Raw genomic sequence first — 16,991 nt, 5'->3', positions numbered from 1 at the left:
TGCGCTCGACGCTGGCGGAGAGCTGGCTGTCAGGGACCCGCTCTTCCCTGTCTAAGTACTGTAAACAATGAACAGCCAGGATGAGCTGTTCCTACATCACTCGGCTTCGCGCTGGCACTTCTTACAGCGAGCCTGCCTTCACCGGAGCTATTTTTATCTGACAGAGCGGCGGCGATTTCGGATGGGTGTCACTTCTTGACGTTTTCTTGCCTTAAGTCCAAGCGCTGCCGGGTGCTTATCCTTCTCAACAAAGGATTTATCATGCCAGCAGAAGGACAAATTCATCAGGAAAGAAGTACGTTAATGGTAATTTGCCGTACAAATTAGAGTTGGGTTTCAGCCGCTAGATATAAGACCCCTGTCACAATAGGTTTACCATATATAAAAGAATATTTTTCTTCTTTAAATACAGAGCTTAACACCACTATTAGACTATTATAATAATACTAAAACGTGCAAATGTATTCAGAAACCCAGCTTAAAAATGTGCATATGCAAATTCAAGAAAAATAAGGGACAAATATAGAGTACAGGTTTTGGGATCCTGGATTTTGAGGAGACCTGAACCCAACAAATTTTGGTCATTTTATTAATGTTCTAACAGAGCTAAAGTCCTAACCAATGTAAATATAAAAAAAAAAAAGACCCAACAAAAACACACCTTATCAGATATAGACCTGTCAGCACTTGAGGACACAGAGGAGCAGCCCGGCAGCTTCATTTTTAGCTTCCCCTTACGGAGCGCTGCCTCAGGTGCTCCCGCTCGCACCACTTTTTAGTGAGCTGCGTGTTCCTCTTGACCTTCACTCCCCCTGCTGTGGGGACTGGAGCCCAGCCTAGCGGAACGCAGCATCGCAGGACCACCTATTCATCAAGGCGAAAGGAGGAGAGCTCCAGCGGCCATGCAGAATATTAAAGGGGCCGGCTGGAACGTGCCGAGGCATGATGGGATATAGGATAGGGTTCAGTACGTCTGAGCAAAAGAGGACTCCATTTCACGCTTTTCAAGTTGCACTCCCCGTGCCCCAAAAAAAGGCCTTTATGAAAGGCGCTAAAGGCTAAGCACACAGCTCCATAAAACTGTTGGCGCAGCGAGGATAGCTGCCATAAATCACCCTGGTCTGTCACTCGCATAGTACAACGTCCCATTTAGGCCTACCACCAGAGTCAGTATAGGCTGGCTGCGGAGGTGTGTGCTCTTCCCAGAAGCACACACCTCAGCGCTGTGGAGGAAGGGAAAGGAGGAGGAGAGAGAGAGAGAGAACGAGAGAGAGAGAGGGAGAGGGAGAGGGAGAGGGAGAGGGAGAGGGAGGGAGAGAGAGAAGGAGAAAGGTGATGTTACCGTGTAGTTGGGGTTGCCGGGCTGGATGCGTAGCTCTGCCAGGATCCAGATGCCGTTGGTGAGTTTCAGGGACTGGTACAGCATGTCCTGACCCTCCACGTTCCTCTTGGCGATGGTGTAGATGTTGTTATTTTGTAGCTTCCCCGAGACGGTGTCTGCAGACCCAGATACAGACACTGTTAAGGATGTGCCTTGAGGACTCCAGTGTTTTGACAGTGTGCTGGTCTATTGCTGCTGATGAGTTACAGTTACAGTGAGCAACAAAGGCCAAACTGACAATTGGGGAGACATCTCTCGAGAATGAGCCTTCTGTGCAGACCTTTTAAAACCACACAAAGTACGAAAATTGGCCCATTTCAGCTGAAGACAGATGAATAAAGACTACACTAAGGTTCTATAAAAAAGGAACTGACAAAATATTCACCTGGTGAAAGTAAAAATGACAAAATACAAAGTAAATCCACTAAATACAAGCAATAAGCACAACACTACAGGTTTATATGCTATAAACTGACTCACTCTAAATCACGCATAAACACAAATACAATGGTAAGTGCAAACTTCTTCACTAAGGAGGGATTCTGCTCTAAAAATGTCACCTTACAGAGAACTAGTGGGAAAATACACAATGCTGATTCTATCTATATAAATGGCTGTTGATCTGACTGGTCCCTCAGCTACTCACCGTCTGTAACACTTAAACATGTTTCTAGCTGCTTCCTTTCGATTGCTTACAGCCAGCAATTCACAGAGGGGACTAATGCCTTAATCTGACACTGTCACTGTCACTATCAAGGCTGTTAGCCTCAAAGTTTGACAGGATGGCTAACCAGCGAATATGATGGCGCTGCAAAGATAATCAGTCATCTCTCATCACGCCAGCCATTGCCAACTCTGCAATTAAAAGCTACATGAAGCTGTTTACATTGAGAACAAGCCACAAACTTCATAATGACACCAGACACATTCACCGCCTACAAATCACTGACGGGGGGTGGATCTGCGGGCCAAGCGTCCACAGGGGCTAATAAGCTACCACAGGCTCTGAACCTGACGCTGCAGGGTGCCATCTGGAGCAGAAGTCCCTGGATTCTCAGCCCTGGAGAGAGATCACAGGCCGGAGAGAATCCCACTTCAGGAGAGGGGAGATGAAATGACAGGTGAGGGGAGGCGAGGCTTTGTTCAAAAACCGGTCTTCGCCGAATTTCTATGAGCAGGGGCGCAGCGGGAGCTGGCAGGAGCTCTGCAACACCCCCACACACTCGACTGCTTCAAGCACCTACACAGGCTGTCAAAACGTCTACAGTGTGAGCGTGCAGGTAAGACCCCGGCCCTTATAAGTAACAGCACCCAGAGTCAAAGGACCAAAATATCCCCCCTATGAATTTCAATGTAATGTTGAAACAATATGAGCACCCTTACATCCACTCCCAAGATTACTCAGGATACCTGTGACGGTATTTGAATTGTGTGGAAGTCAGTGAAGTGGAGCCCATTATCCTCCTTCACTGGTGTGAGAGGCTTGTCTGTACGCCTGTAATTTTTATCCAGCAGTGTGTAAGTCCGTCATGTACAGCAGACTCCTGCGACAGGGAGTCTTAATTAGACAAAGGCTGATCCACAATAGTTTCGTCTCAAGTCAGGGAAGCAGATCAACTCATCCAAAGCCAGTCAGGGAAACAGATCAAAATTCTACACGGAGCTGGCATAAATAACCCTGAAATGAGATTCCTGTACTGCATTTTCGCTTTTAGGCATTTCGCCCAACAGGTTGCCTTGGTTTCCCCACTCTCAAGGCTTAGCTTTTCTGTTTGGATTTGGTTCACCGGTCATCACGCTGACTTGGTGTCTCTTCAGAAAGCAGGCGCCATAGCCAGCCACACAGTGAGGTGACTGAAACCTCCATCATTACTGGAAAATGAAGCTCAGGATAAAACGCCGTCTCTCTGAGTGCCCCGGAAAAGCAAAAAATAATACATTTCTCTGAATTATGAACTGGTGGGAAAAAAAATATCAGAGCAAATGCTTATCTGTTCAATTATTTTCCATAAATTGAACTAAAAATGTTTCATTTGAGAAAAATATATTTTTGGTTTCATTTTAGTACTAGCCATTGCTGCCTTCATTAGCACAAAAATGTAAAAACACAATGATGAAGGTGTGAAATCACTCTTCAACTGCTCAGTCAATGGCTAAAATAATAAAATTAGATTCTACTGCTACATGCAAAATTTCACTCCATTTGGGCTGGAGCAATTTCCCATGACTCATACTTATTTCTCATTTTCTCTTCAATTTTGGAGATGACTCTAACTATGTGATCAGTGTCTTGCAGACCGCTTTTCTGAGAATAAGGGCTTCGAGATGCAGTTCCCTTCTCAGTGTCCAAGACGCGCCATTCTGGAATTGCCCGGCGGTGAATGCACACACACGGCATACAGCTACATTCTGAATGGAAGTTAAAGAGCAAACGTTCTGAGTGTCACCTTCAGCCGTCCTTTTCTGAGAAAAGAAATGACCACAAGAGATTTATCTCAGACCCAAGCCAAAAACTGCTGTCAGGTACTGTACCTGACAGCTCATCAAACAAAAAAAGAACGGAAGAAGCGTCCTAAACCTTTCATTTGTTCCCAAGCTGCTTATTCTTGAGGCGCCCATAAATCTAGAGGCTAGAGACGCAAAGGCAAGCCAAGAGCACACAAAGGTTACCCTCATTTCAGGGGTTAAAAAGGTACGACACGCAGGATTTCAAAACTTGAGTCTGATGACTTAAAAGGAGTCAAGGTGTCCATCACGCATGTCATTGGGGGTAGCCATTGGCATGGTGTGTGTGCGTGTCTGAATGTAAGTGAGAATGTATATGTATCAGTGACAGTGTAGGTGTGAGTGTTTGTGTCAGAGTGTGAGTGTATCTGAATGTGAGTGTGAGAGTGCAGGTAAAGCTGGGAGTGTGTGTGTGTGTGTGTGTGTGTGTGTGTGTGTGCATGCATGCGTGCATGTGTGTGAGTGAGTGAGTGAGTGTGAGTGATACAAACACACCTGCTTAGGTCTGAAACCCTGGAGCCATGGAGCAGTGCTACCCTCTCCTGAATCCTATCACTCTAAAACAAACATCGTTTTCATCCAATTCCTACTCTCATCCCGGACAGGTTCCGCGTGCAGTGTGAAATTGATTGGCTACAGTCTGATGAATACAAATGAAGCGCTGATGAATTGAGGGCCAAGGAAAGCTTTGTTGGGGCTTGCACTGATACAGGGTACTTCATCATTACATGGCATTTTCACACCAAATAATCAACACGAGATTGATGTGACAGACAAAGGGAAAAATCGGACTCCAGCATGGTTTGTTTGAGATGCGTTTCAGTGATGTGCAGGGATCGGTCGGAATAAAAAGCTACTTAATCATTGTGAGCTTCATTAAAGTTTTACATAAAACCGGTACTGAAGAATTTGTGAATGGAGCTCTTGGGACCAAGGGGACTATACTACTCTATCCCATTTCACATTGTGAAAGTACAGATTACACTATACACCTACATAAAAATTCAGGATCTCTCCCCTAACACACCCGTATGTATGCAATGACAATGCATAAAATGGTCAGTTTAAAACAGCAAGCAAGCAGAGCTTGAAGTAACTGCCTGCAAATGTGACTCTATGTTGAGTAAAATCAGAGCAATTTCTAAAGCATCATATTTTAAGCATGCGTCCATGTCTGTGTGTGTGTGTTTGTGCGTGTGCGTCTGTATTTGGCTTCTCATCCCAGGAAAATACATCAGGTCCATTGTGCTCAAAAAGCCTTTTCAACCTGAATCCAACCTGGTGACGACAGACTCTCAGCAGACAAATGTGAGAACAGCTGGCCTCAGCCAAGGTTACAGCTCCAGATAGGTGCACGGGCAGCACAATGGTGCAGTGGCGTTTCACGTTTTGTTCCTCAGACTATTAGCGATCCATAGAGGACATCAGAGCTGCAACCAAATACGCAAATTGGACGCAATATCCTATTGTTAGGCCAGTAAGTTCATGGTAAATGAGCTCATGGTAAATCATTTTATCAATTCTCTCCTGGGAAGGGGAGGAGAAATTTATGGATCTGGCTAGCTAGGAATATTTTCTTCAATTTTTATAACAACGTAGGCAGCCCTGCAACAGGCGAGGGATCCTGAAGTGAGATTGAGAGCCAGCAAAAGCGTTAAGATTAAATAAAAAAGGAGAAATCTACAAAGGCAACAATGATTTTTTTTTTATTTTTCCCCCCACACTGAAACTCTTTGTTTCACTTTGCTGTGTTGTCTCTTATTTCAGCTTGCTGCTTCATTGCGGAACTGGGCGGGGGAGCTGGAGATGATTTATTCATTTCATCCTTTGAGTTTGTGTGCTGCCCTGCTCACCGCGTAAATAAATCACCGGCCTGAAGGCTGTGATTAGCGTCAGATCTGTCCGCCACGTCCCGTCATTCTTAAACCACTCGCGCTACTGTGTATTTACACCATCTGTTACATGTGTGAGTATATTCAAACATGAATACTTATAAATATGAATAAATATCCTTATATAATATTAACATTAATGCAGATTTGTATGGAGGGGCGAACTGCACACATGCATTAAGTCGGGGAGGATGCGGTACGGTATGTTTTGAACCACTAAATAATTTTTAAAAAGATGTCTACCACGCCTATACCAACAGGAGCAAAAAAAAACACAAACACACACACACAGCAGCATGGCCAGTATACACGCCATTGCAGAGCTGTAATACACATAGCTGTGGAACAGTGGGCCTTCATTAACTGCAGTTTGTTTCACGTGGATCTGACAGCACTGTTGGAATTATCACTCTCATACAGTGTCCATATGCCGCAAACACAAAATCGTACAGCTCAACCCAACTAAACTGCGATAGCCGTAACTACATGCCTAGAACAAAAGGATTATCCTCCCCACCAAAAAAAAAAAAAAAAAAAAAAATCAGGTGGTCGATTCACACTGCAAAATCCTCAGGAGATTATAAAAGGTGGTGCAAAAAAACAAGGACTACCACGCCTTTAGAAGAAAGAGTTTTTCACAGCTGAAAGCGCGCGCTGAGTTATCAGGAGCGCAGGCGACTTCACGTGACTGCTCAGCGCAGCCGAACTGCAGCAGGAGGGCCCTCCGGTGCACCTCTGGAGTTGTTTATTTTCAGAGGTGTGCCTCTCTCAGCGCTCATGTGACAGGGCTTCATTAACACCAGAGTTAAAAATAAGGCTGGCAGATGTAGGCACGGCTGCTGGCTGCGCTCCACCGGGCGCCGTCGAGCGCCGCGTCTCTCACTTCCTGTTCGCGAGCGGTCGGATGCTGACCCCTCCCCCTTTTGCTCGCCATCTGTGACTCTCCCGCTGCAGGAAGAGCCTTTCAAAGCCATGCAGATGGAGGAAAGAGGCCCACACGTTTTGGCGGGACCGCAACCTAAACCAGGCTGTACACAAAGTGTGAACAGCTCCCCTTTTCAACACGAATGAGACATGGCAGTCAGCTGAAACGTACTTATGATGTGTCTGGCTCTAACGCAGAGACTTCAGTTTAGCACAAGTGTCTTCTTACAATTGTGTATGGATTAGACCATGTTGTAAGACAGTAACCCAAGCATGTAGCCTGTAACTGTATGAAGACCACAGTGGAGAAACATTATCACCCAGGGTTACCTTTACCTGCATTTAGGTGGCACTCTTTGATCTGGTACTGAAGCTCATTCTCATTGGGAATGTCCTTCCAGGTGGCCAGGAAGACCTGGCGCTCTGTGGTAGGAGAGAAACAAGATTCAGGCTGAATCCCTGATCAAACACTTCAGAGATTTACCCTCTAGGAGAATTCCAAACAAGGGACCAGGGCCGACTCAAGGAGAAATCTAATCAATCAGGACTATCTTCACCTCTGGCTATAGGATGAAAAATCTGGCTGAACCAGTCACTAACACTGCCTGTTAGCATACTGTCAGCATTTTTATTCATTCCTGAGTCCTCAAAAACTGCACTCTTTAAACGCGTTACTGTATAACTGACAAATCAGATGAAAGGGGCTGTTTAAGTTCATTTTTAAAAGCACGCTGTGGAAGCATTAGGTCTGAACCAATCAAGCACTCAAAGGCAACTGTGTTTCATACGGCAAATAACAGATACGTACCCATTTTTCCATCCTCCACGAAGAAGATGTTGAGTGGAATGAGGCAGCTGAAGTAGAAGACATCAATGTTGTTCTTTACAGCCACCTGTTGATGAAAGCAGGTACAGGGTCAGTGAAAAGATTCCCGCGCGCTGGAACACCTGCCTCTTCACCAGACCAGCGGCCCAATAGTTATGCCAGGTAAGGGTTGCGCTGAATTTGCCCGCACTTCTACTTCCTGTAATATAATTTAACAGGGACCAGCTCCGGTCCGGCCCGCGCGGTTTTTGAGACAATGCACGTAGGCAGAACGAGCAGACGTCCAAGGACAGGGCTGCTGGCTCTCCCGATATTAAATCCGCCCATGAAATATTCATACGGCCAGTGGCGGCAGGAGGATGTTGTGCACTCGCGGGCGTCTCTATGCGCACCGGGACGGAAAACACCTCAGCGGGCGAGGGGGGCTGCGGTTCGAGAGGGGGACGTGGGGCCAGCATCCACGCCACGCCGCGCCTCGGCTACCTCAGGGGGGCTGGGGTTTTTTCCCTGGCGGGACTCCCTGAGAGCCGGCTCTGGGGTTAACGGCTGACTGTGCGGAGAGGCGGACGCTGAATGTCTGAGAGTAACAAGTGCATAGCGGCAGATACAGGGTGAGCGAGGACAGGCTGAGGCCTACGCTGCCTCGCTCTATAATGCATGACTGATGGGAGCCCTGGGAACTGCGGTGACCCAATTGTCCTTTCTCTCGCAATGACATCACTCACAAAACTGAAGAGAGAAAAAAAGCCCCGAACACCTACACACTGCCTGAACGCCACATTTAAGAGAGCAGCACTGCGATTGATCATGACGGCCCCAAAAAAAAAAAAAAAGCTAGCAGGATCTGGGGCAGACGATCAAAAGTCAATCTGTAAGCAGGGCACCTAAATGGCCATATCGCCTACATTCAGCTGCACTCCAGGAGTGAGTACACAAGGTACTGCATTATCTGACCGAGGATCAATCAGGTATCTGTCCTGAGGATATTAAACTCCAAAAAAGGCTCCCTCGGTCGGGCTGCTCAATGCGTTTAACAGAGGAGTCTAAGCACAATGCCATCCAGGATGAGGCAGCTCATTACAGGACGCCTGAAAGAAAGCTCCTGCCTCAGCTAAAGGACCACCAGGAAGAATTTAGACACATAATGCCTTGAAACAGATTGAATAACAATCCATTCAGACTAGACTGGGGCTCCTACAATGAAAATTATATTTCTTGGTCCGCATCATTCTTGGCGGGCACTCATTATCATGACCTACCAGAATTAATAAACTCTCAATATTCCCTTTGTAATGTTCATTGCCGGTATCAATGAATCGTATCCCATCTATAATTATGATTCAATGACACTGAAGGGATGGGGACACGGCAAGTGCTGAGTGAATCAGGGTAAAACAGCTATTAAAAAAGCTGGACCCATCTCATCACTATAGAGTGTCTGACTCAATTGATACGAGGAGGCCATTAATTCCACCCCTCTTCCTAAACCCTTGTGTTCTCAGACAGCTCAGACAATGTCAAAACACTGACGTTAGCTCAAGCCCCGGATTACTCCTGTTTCACAGTAACTAGCCAAACCCAGTGAGGAGGGCGAACATGCTTTATTACTTTCCATATACAAAAGCCAAAAAAAAAAAAAAGATTTTCTAGGTGTGTCAATTCACCATTAAAATCACTTCACTTAAGCCTCAGCTTTGGACAACAACCCAGAGCTTTCTAATGGCTCATGTGACTAAGTCTCAGACTGATGGCGCTGACATGAACTTCCTCTTTAAAGTGGCCCCATGCAGCAAAGCCTCCTGAAACTGCGCTAGCTTTCCAGCACAGGCTTGATCAGTACAGGGTAAATCAGCAGTCTGCCTGGCACACACTCCAGCTCCAGAAGTCCTGCTTAGCACAGGTCGGCCAGACACCTGCCGTTCTTGCCCACCCTTGCACAGTGAAGGTCGAGAGAGGGGGGCCGGGCTGGATGAGACAGGGGCGTGACGGATCTTTATGAGACAGCAGCTCTTCTCAGAATGAGCCTCGCAGGCTGGACTGCCCAGCTGGAGCTGTGACCAGCTGGGCTCGTGTGACAGCTCGCGCCTTTATTTCCAAACCCATGGGGAAGAGTTACTAAACACTGTTCAGAGCTGAACCAAGCCTGCGCTCAGTTTCTGTACAAACAGCAAAGGGTAGAATAGGTTTAAAGCTGCGAGGCCGTTCATGGAGCTCTTGAGGCTGTGATTCTGAGGGACGCCCTCGCTAATGAATGTGGCGCACTGGACACGCACAGTAACCACATGCAGTGCGGTGCAGTGGGTCAGGAATCGGGCTCACAGCTAGGTCACGGGTTCCAGTCTCAGGTCATTCATGGCAGCCTTAAGCCCGGTGCTTCAGTAAAACACCCAGGCGTAAACGGGTAATATGCAAAGCGCCTGCCCCCCGGACGAGGCTGCCTGCTGAGCAAATTGAAAATCATAATAAGGGGGCCTGTTTCGATGTCAGTGCTGCGGATTGAGGAATGTGTGGCGGCACTGCGGCGCTCCAGTCAGGAGTGCAGTTCATTTAACAGCTGGCTGCCGTCTCGCCACAAAACCTCTATTAAACCCACCACCGTGGCAGTCACCATCAAGCCCCCCCCCCCCCCCCCAGCGTCCCCCTCCCCCCCCAAACAGCCTTTATCAAGGCCTCTCAGGCTGGCTGTGCACCCTGTCTCTTTTAGCCATGCGAGCCTCTGTGTTCATCCTCCCGTTAACCCTTTAGGGGAATCTGTAGGGTGAGAGGCACTGGAGCGGTGTGCGTCTAGCGTGGGTGGCTGGGGGGGGGGGGGGGGTTACCTGCAGGTTGTTGAGTGGGTCCATCTTCATGACGGGCCCGATGGTGTTGAGCGGCAGGGAGATGTCGATGCTCTGGCTGGGCATCAGAGGGGTGTGAATGGGTAGGGGTGTGGTGGGGATCACCCCAAAACTGTACAAAAACACAAGCATACAAAAGACACATCCATAAACACATAGGAGTTTGTTAAAGATGCAGGAGTGGCAAATCCTAATTAAAATTCAATCAAAATACAACTTGTGAGGGAAATTAAGAGTTTTAATTTTCCTTTCTGTGTACTGGTTTGCAGGCTTAGCTTGTGGTCTACACAACAAATATATTACCATATCCCCCAAAACCACTGACTAAATGAAATGTGTTTAGGGTTTTAAATGGAAGTAAATAACAAATAAACAGCAGCAGGACTTGGATGACTGCAAGAACTAAGAGTGTGCAGGCAGCTCAAAGACTACAGGCCTGACATGGAGAAGCTCGCACGGTGCCCCTCCCTCACCTGTTCTTGTTGAACTGGATGGCAAAGTCGGTCATGTGCTGCAGGGCCTTGTTGGTGAAGGTCATGTCCATGTACATATGACCCTGTCTGCGGGAGAAGGTTCCGGCGATCTCCAGGCCTTTGGCCTTGACTGCTGGCAGCCACACCTGCCACAGAGCGGGGCGGCTTTAATGACACTGGCCTGATCCTGACGCACACACTATAAATCCTACGCACACAAGGATACACACGCGCACACACACACACAAGGATGCATGCATGCGCACACACACACAAGGATACATGCATGCACACGCGCACACACACTAAGACAAGCACACACGCACACACACACACACACACACACACACCCACAGCTTACTTTCTGTGTACTTGTATATGATATTAACAGCTGTGGGGAGCCGGAGAGACACTCAGTAGCCTAGCAGAAGAACTCTAACAGCATCAGAAGCCACATGAAGGTGGGCTGAGGAGATGGGAGCCAGCACACTCTGACAGACACCACACAGGCCTTCAGCGTGCGGAGCACACGGCCTCGGCCGGCCGAGATGGAGCAGCTGCTGTTCTAGGCATAACCGTTATTAATGACTGGGTATTGTTCTTGCTCTGCCTCTCCCCCAGAGTATTTCGCTATATTTACGCGCTGCCCTGGATCAGCGGGCACCGACTCTTCCTCAGACGCACCAGGTGAAGGGGGCACTCACCGCTTTAGGAGCCACGTAGCCGCCGGTGGTGATGGCCATGCCGGTGGAGAGGTCGAACAGGTCGTTGAGGCCGCTGCTGAGCGCCGCCGGGGTGGGCGAGGGGGCGAATGTGCTGGGCACCGAGGACGGGATGAAGTTCTGTCCCACCTAAGGGGGGGGGGGGGGCACGCAGAGGGGGTGAGAATGCGGAACGCGGGCCCACGCCACCACAGGGCCACAAGTCCACAGCAACCCATTTAAAGGTTAAAAGGACAGGTTCTGGTTCATATGCTTCACCACTAATCTCTCTCTAGGTGTCCAGTTCCAGATTTTAGAAGACCCTCCGAAAAAACAAAGCTCTGTTCCACCTCGTCAGCGGCTGCATGAATTTGGAACAGCCGGGATTAACAAAGCGTGCATTTTAAACCTGGCAATGAACTGCAGCAAGGGAATGTGTGAGCAGAAAGGTTTATGAATAATTAACAGAACCCAATCAGATCAGTTCTCCTCGCATTGCGCGGGGACAGGATATTCGATACACATCTACAAGGCTGTCGCCTCTGTCCTGCTAGGAACCTGCGTATTTAACCTTTAAAACATGCAGAATGCAGACAAAATGAGCAAACAAACGAACGTAAGGTGCCACTTACTGCTGGACTTCCCCCAACACCTCCTCCCAGGTCTCCCCCGAGCTACAAAAGAGAAAAGAAGACCCATATCCAGACCCACACAGACAAAGCCAAACAGACAGAGGAGAGAGAGAGAGAGAGAGAGAGAGAGAGAGAGGGAGAGAGTGAGAGAAAGGAAGAGAAGCGCTTAGCATCCCAACCAAAGAACCGCAACCTCCCACCCTTCAGTCCACAGTGACACCCCCCCCCCCACCCCACACCACCCCACCCTCAGGTCCTTAATGCACTGAGAGGATCATTTGCTCATGTCAAGTCCCATCTGTATGTTAAAGGAAGAGATTCACATTAAGTTAAGTAGGATGTTAAAAGAACCCAGTCATCACTGATGGCCGCTCACGCTGATGACCGGACCGGACCATGAACCTCGACAGGCATTAAGAAAAGGATGAGGGTATGCATGGCTGAGACAGAGCAAACAGAGCCGTCCTCATAACCCGAGCTCGTCTCTGACAGCACCAGCCTTGCACTCGAACACTCAGAGGGGGGTGGAGTCGTGTGAGCGGGCTTTCTGATCCAGGAACAGTCAGTGAGGTCAGCTTGTTTTTTGGAGCCCGCTCCTGGTTTTTAGTGAATTCCCACACATCTCAGAAAGCTCGCGAGGTGAAATCTGATAAAACTGAGCTACGGTTTACCTTTACAGTAAAAACTGAGGGGTTTATTTATGACCTCTGATTCACTGCTGTCAGCATGCTATCAAATCATTATTTTAAGAAGAGCAACCTCTAAAAGAGCACTGACTGCATTAATGTCATCAACTATATTACACATAAGTATTAAAATAAAAATAAAGTAGTGGGTAGAGTCGTAAAGTCTTAAGAGCTCTTCGTATTGAATGAGATTCACAGTGCAATGTCACCTTGATGGCGTACGGGGTAAAATGAACGCAATAAAACAACTTTACAGCTCAGCAGCAAGCAAGACACAAATCACAGCCTGAACAGAGTGAATGGGGCGCTGCTGCAAGCTGTGCTCCGATGGGGTGGTTTTAGGAAATGACACCTTCTGCAGGGCTTCCACCCGTTACACTATCCTCACAGGTTAGGGTGTGTTTACCGGGATTCGAGTTAGAACAGAGCCGCACAGTGGGTGTACAGACGGGCCAAAGATCAACTGTGGTACATGAGGGAAATGCTAGAGAGCAGCACTCAACCGCCACCCGGCGCTGCGGGGTTCCGGATGCTGAAAGATCAGTTGTGGTAAATGAGGCAAACGCCGGAGTTCTTTATGCTAAATGAATCCCACTGGTGCTGTTTGGAGAAAAAGTGCAACACCACATTCCTCAGTCTAACAGCCCCAATCCACAGGGAATCGAAACACTGCTTAAAAAAGGGGAAAAAAAAAAAATAAACATAATAAGTACACACTTGCCAGGGATCATTAAACAACTAATCTGTTCTTTGAGAGCAAGCGAGAGCGATGTTTCTCATCAGCCCTAAATAAAGAGATTTAAGATCCACAGCAGCAGCTGAATTCCAAATGTAAAAACAACAAGAGATATACAACTGTGCAAAGCAAGTGTCTCAGGAAATAGGAAAAGTACGCCTAGAAACACCCTTTTATGCCACCACCATCTTTTATGCCGTTTTTGTTCCCCAGACTCCACCGACAATAGACGTTAAAACAAACCTGCTCTACCTGTTCTATTTTTTTCTGTGCTTCGGGCAAGATTTTTTTTTTCTCCATCGACCAAAACTTTTTGCACTGCACTCCAGAAAGGCAGATTTTGCCCTGCAGTGAAAAGCCATGCAGGTCGTGCTATCACGGCCATCTCTCACACTGTGAATCGCTAACGCTGAACTGGGCAGGCAGCGAGGAGGATTACGTGTGCATAACTTCAGTCTGATGGAAGTGAACAGTGCTCTCTACCTGGACTGACCCCAAGCCGAGAATTCCATCCCCAGTACTGGGTCTGCACGCGCAGTTCTTTGGAAGGTACAGAATCGTATTTTATTCTGTGTTCTCTAAAACAGCAAGTTTTTTAAAAAAAATCTGTTTCATCTTTTCACGCTCGCGCAAGGTGTAATGCTGAAACTCATCTCGTCTCGGCCCGACTCATGCCCGTGCTTTACCCAGAGGGGAGAGACCATGTGACTGCACTCCGGCTCTGCAGCCCAATACAGCGCGTCGCTGCGGGCGACTCTTTGATTCGGAGACACAGAGACCTCTGCTGCTGACTCCTCTCAGCTTGGCTGCGTGGAATCCACGGCGCGTTGGCTCGTCCGCGACCGCCCCTTTTTGATGTTTACAGGCGAGTACACGGAAACAGACAGATTAAGGCCATCGTGCCAGGCAAGGTGCATTAACTGCAAAGCGAACTGACATCCAACAAGAGGGAGGTGGGGAGTCACTCACCTCATTTATCCTCTTGGCCTGGAACAAGAGTGCATTACCTGGCCAGTGCACATTTTTACTCCCAAAAAATATCTAGGGTGTTCATCAACACGCTCTAAAACCAGATTAGACCAGACTAATACAGTGTTTTACAACATTGAGAGGCTAGGTCTCAGTACCAGGAGTTAAGATTTTCAACCCCCAGGCAAGTTCTGGATGCAATTTTTTTTGCAATAAGAGTACTACGTCAGAGAACAACCAATGCACCCCACGTATTAGTTCAGCTGTCCAAAGAGGTCAGCTTATAAAATTCAGCCTCAAGGCCTTGATAGTGTATGTCATGCCGCATATATCAATCTGCTGTGCCTTGACCTTCCTGACCTGACTTCCACTGTGTAGGCAGAAATCTGCAGCACCCCACCTAAGCAGCCACCCTGGCTCGCGAGGGTATGGAATAAGAACAACCAACATGACCGCTTGTAAGAACGGAAAATGTCCATGACCGAAACTCACTACGACCTTTAAGCAAATGGTCTTTGTTTAGTTTCCGATTTCTAGTTGCAAAATTACATGTACGTGTAGGCCCTGGTTCTTACAGATACAAGGCACTGAGCTGGCAAAAAGCCCCTCCAAATATTGTGCTTTCTACAAACCCCAAGCAGCCACCTGCCTTCCAGACAGAAACTGATTGCTTTGGGAGTGGGGGACAGAATTATCCAAACAGGCAAGATTGCCTATACCCTGGTTTAAAGACCTCTCAGTTGTAAAGCATTGGATTTTGTGTTTTCTTTTTTTTTGAGATTTTCATTAGAATGTCTGGATCGGTCTTCTCTGTCATACAGTTGATCATTCAGATTGATCGATTGATCGATGTTAATGCTTTGACATGCTTCATTATATTGTATTATTTACTAACCCTGTCTTACCCTATCAGAAGATCAATATCTTAACTGCATGAGTTATTGTACTGAGAGCACTTGGTGCAGCAAGGCACAGTGGTTTAAGCACATACTTTACACATTTAAGCACACACTCTAAATCTTAAAAAGCCTGCCAGACTGGACCACCTTGATTCCTATGCCATTGTCTCCACATTGTGAAGTAGCATGGCACCTGTATGAGACTCAGCTGCATCTGTTGCCCCAAATCTATACTCTCCGACCTGCACTATTCCAGCTTATAGCATGTCTACGAAGGACAGCTGCATTCCAGACATGGGGAGCGCAGCGTAATTTGAGGATATGGCAGTAGTGATTGGATCGGATTGGTCAGCATTAGCTTTTGTCAGGACCGTTTAGAGGTGACGGCACGTGAATTTGCGCTTAAAGAAATCCGGGGGCTAAATATAGCCACGGGCCATTTTGCGGCGGCGCTCCGGTTCAGCAGCAGCTGTCCCACTGTAGATAGAATCTGCCCGTCTTCATCGAATTCGCTCGGCGCCACCGAGATAACTTGCTGAACTCAATGTATTCTCACAGAGCGGAGGCCCTAAGAGGTCTGTAACGATAATGCCACTTCACCCGCGCCCAAAAGAGGCCCCTCCGGTCCGGACCCCGTTACCGCGGCAGCGGCTCAACCAATTGGGTTGTTTAGAGCATGGAGATTGAAGCGCACGGGAGAGCACCTGCAGGACACTGATAGACAGCCGCGGCATTTAAAGGAACAGGCATCCCCTCAGGGGCTCCACCAACAGCTACACAAATCCAATTACCTTAGAGAGGATGGGAGCCCAAATCTTACCTGCTTCTTTCCCCCCCGATTCCTGTCGCAAACAAATCACATTTGTATTTATTTATTTATTTACTTTTTTTTTTTTTACAGAATTTAAGGGCTGAAATAAAAAAAATACTCTGTGAAAGCTGCCCTTATTGGGTGTGGCATAACGACAAGGGTCCGAAACGTTCTCCCTGTTCTCACTTTACACTGCAGGTCGGCAATAGGGAGCTGGTTGTACATTATCTCTTATTACCTCAACTGTAGGTGATCAGAATAGCCGATTTTCAGCAGGGCTCATCGGTACAAATTGGAAGAGAGATCCGAAACAGAATATTCAGGACATTCTGCCCAGGTTCTCAAAGTTACACAGAAAACACCCAGATCAAACAAGGAGACTATTTTTCCCCTTTGACATTTTTGAACCCTTCAGAAATTTACCAAATGCGCTGATCTCAGAATCTTCAATCCAAAGGCTGTGATTAAATTCAGACCAATCCTATTAATTGGTTGGCTAGCCAGAGCAAAGCCAGGGAACAACTTACTAGAGGGGGAAAGGCATTAGTTTCACATGAGCAATAATTGCTTGTAAAAGCTGTTTAAAATTCTGTGAAATGGCACTGCTGAAAAAAGGACTGACTGCTGTCCCGGTCTGGATTTGGGACAGAAGGATTGTAATTAATCTAAAATTAGGAGTGAACTGTGACCTTTCCATCATTCAAAAAGACCTGGAAAGA

General features: G+C 47.4%; 1 protein-coding gene across 4 annotated transcripts in view; it reads right to left on the bottom strand.

The window, feature by feature from the left end:
• Nucleotides 1-16,991, bottom strand: part of ap2b1 (adaptor related protein complex 2 subunit beta 1) — a 30,911-nt gene that overhangs the window by 2,497 nt on the left and 11,423 nt on the right. For 3 of the 4 annotated variants that reach the window (XM_036522982.1, XM_036522981.1, XM_036522983.1), the window contains 7 exons: nucleotides 12,172-12,213; nucleotides 11,543-11,689; nucleotides 10,839-10,984; nucleotides 10,348-10,477; nucleotides 7,511-7,595; nucleotides 7,039-7,125; nucleotides 1,343-1,497 (listed from right to left, as the gene is read on the bottom strand). In XM_036522982.1, the coding sequence (XP_036378875.1) occupies nucleotides 1,343-1,497; nucleotides 7,039-7,125; nucleotides 7,511-7,595; nucleotides 10,348-10,477; nucleotides 10,839-10,984; nucleotides 11,543-11,689; nucleotides 12,172-12,213 (792 nt within the window). The remainder of the gene's footprint in view (nucleotides 1-1,342; nucleotides 1,498-7,038; nucleotides 7,126-7,510; nucleotides 7,596-10,347; nucleotides 10,478-10,838; nucleotides 10,985-11,542; nucleotides 11,690-12,171; nucleotides 12,214-16,991) is intronic. The other variant, XM_036522984.1, reaches the window with a different exon arrangement.

Source organism: Megalops cyprinoides, chromosome 3, assembly GCF_013368585.1.
Source record: "Megalops cyprinoides isolate fMegCyp1 chromosome 3, fMegCyp1.pri, whole genome shotgun sequence".
In the NCBI taxonomy this organism is placed as follows: domain Eukaryota; kingdom Metazoa; phylum Chordata; class Actinopteri; order Elopiformes; family Megalopidae; genus Megalops; species Megalops cyprinoides.
This window is presented reverse-complemented; position numbering and strand designations above follow the sequence as displayed.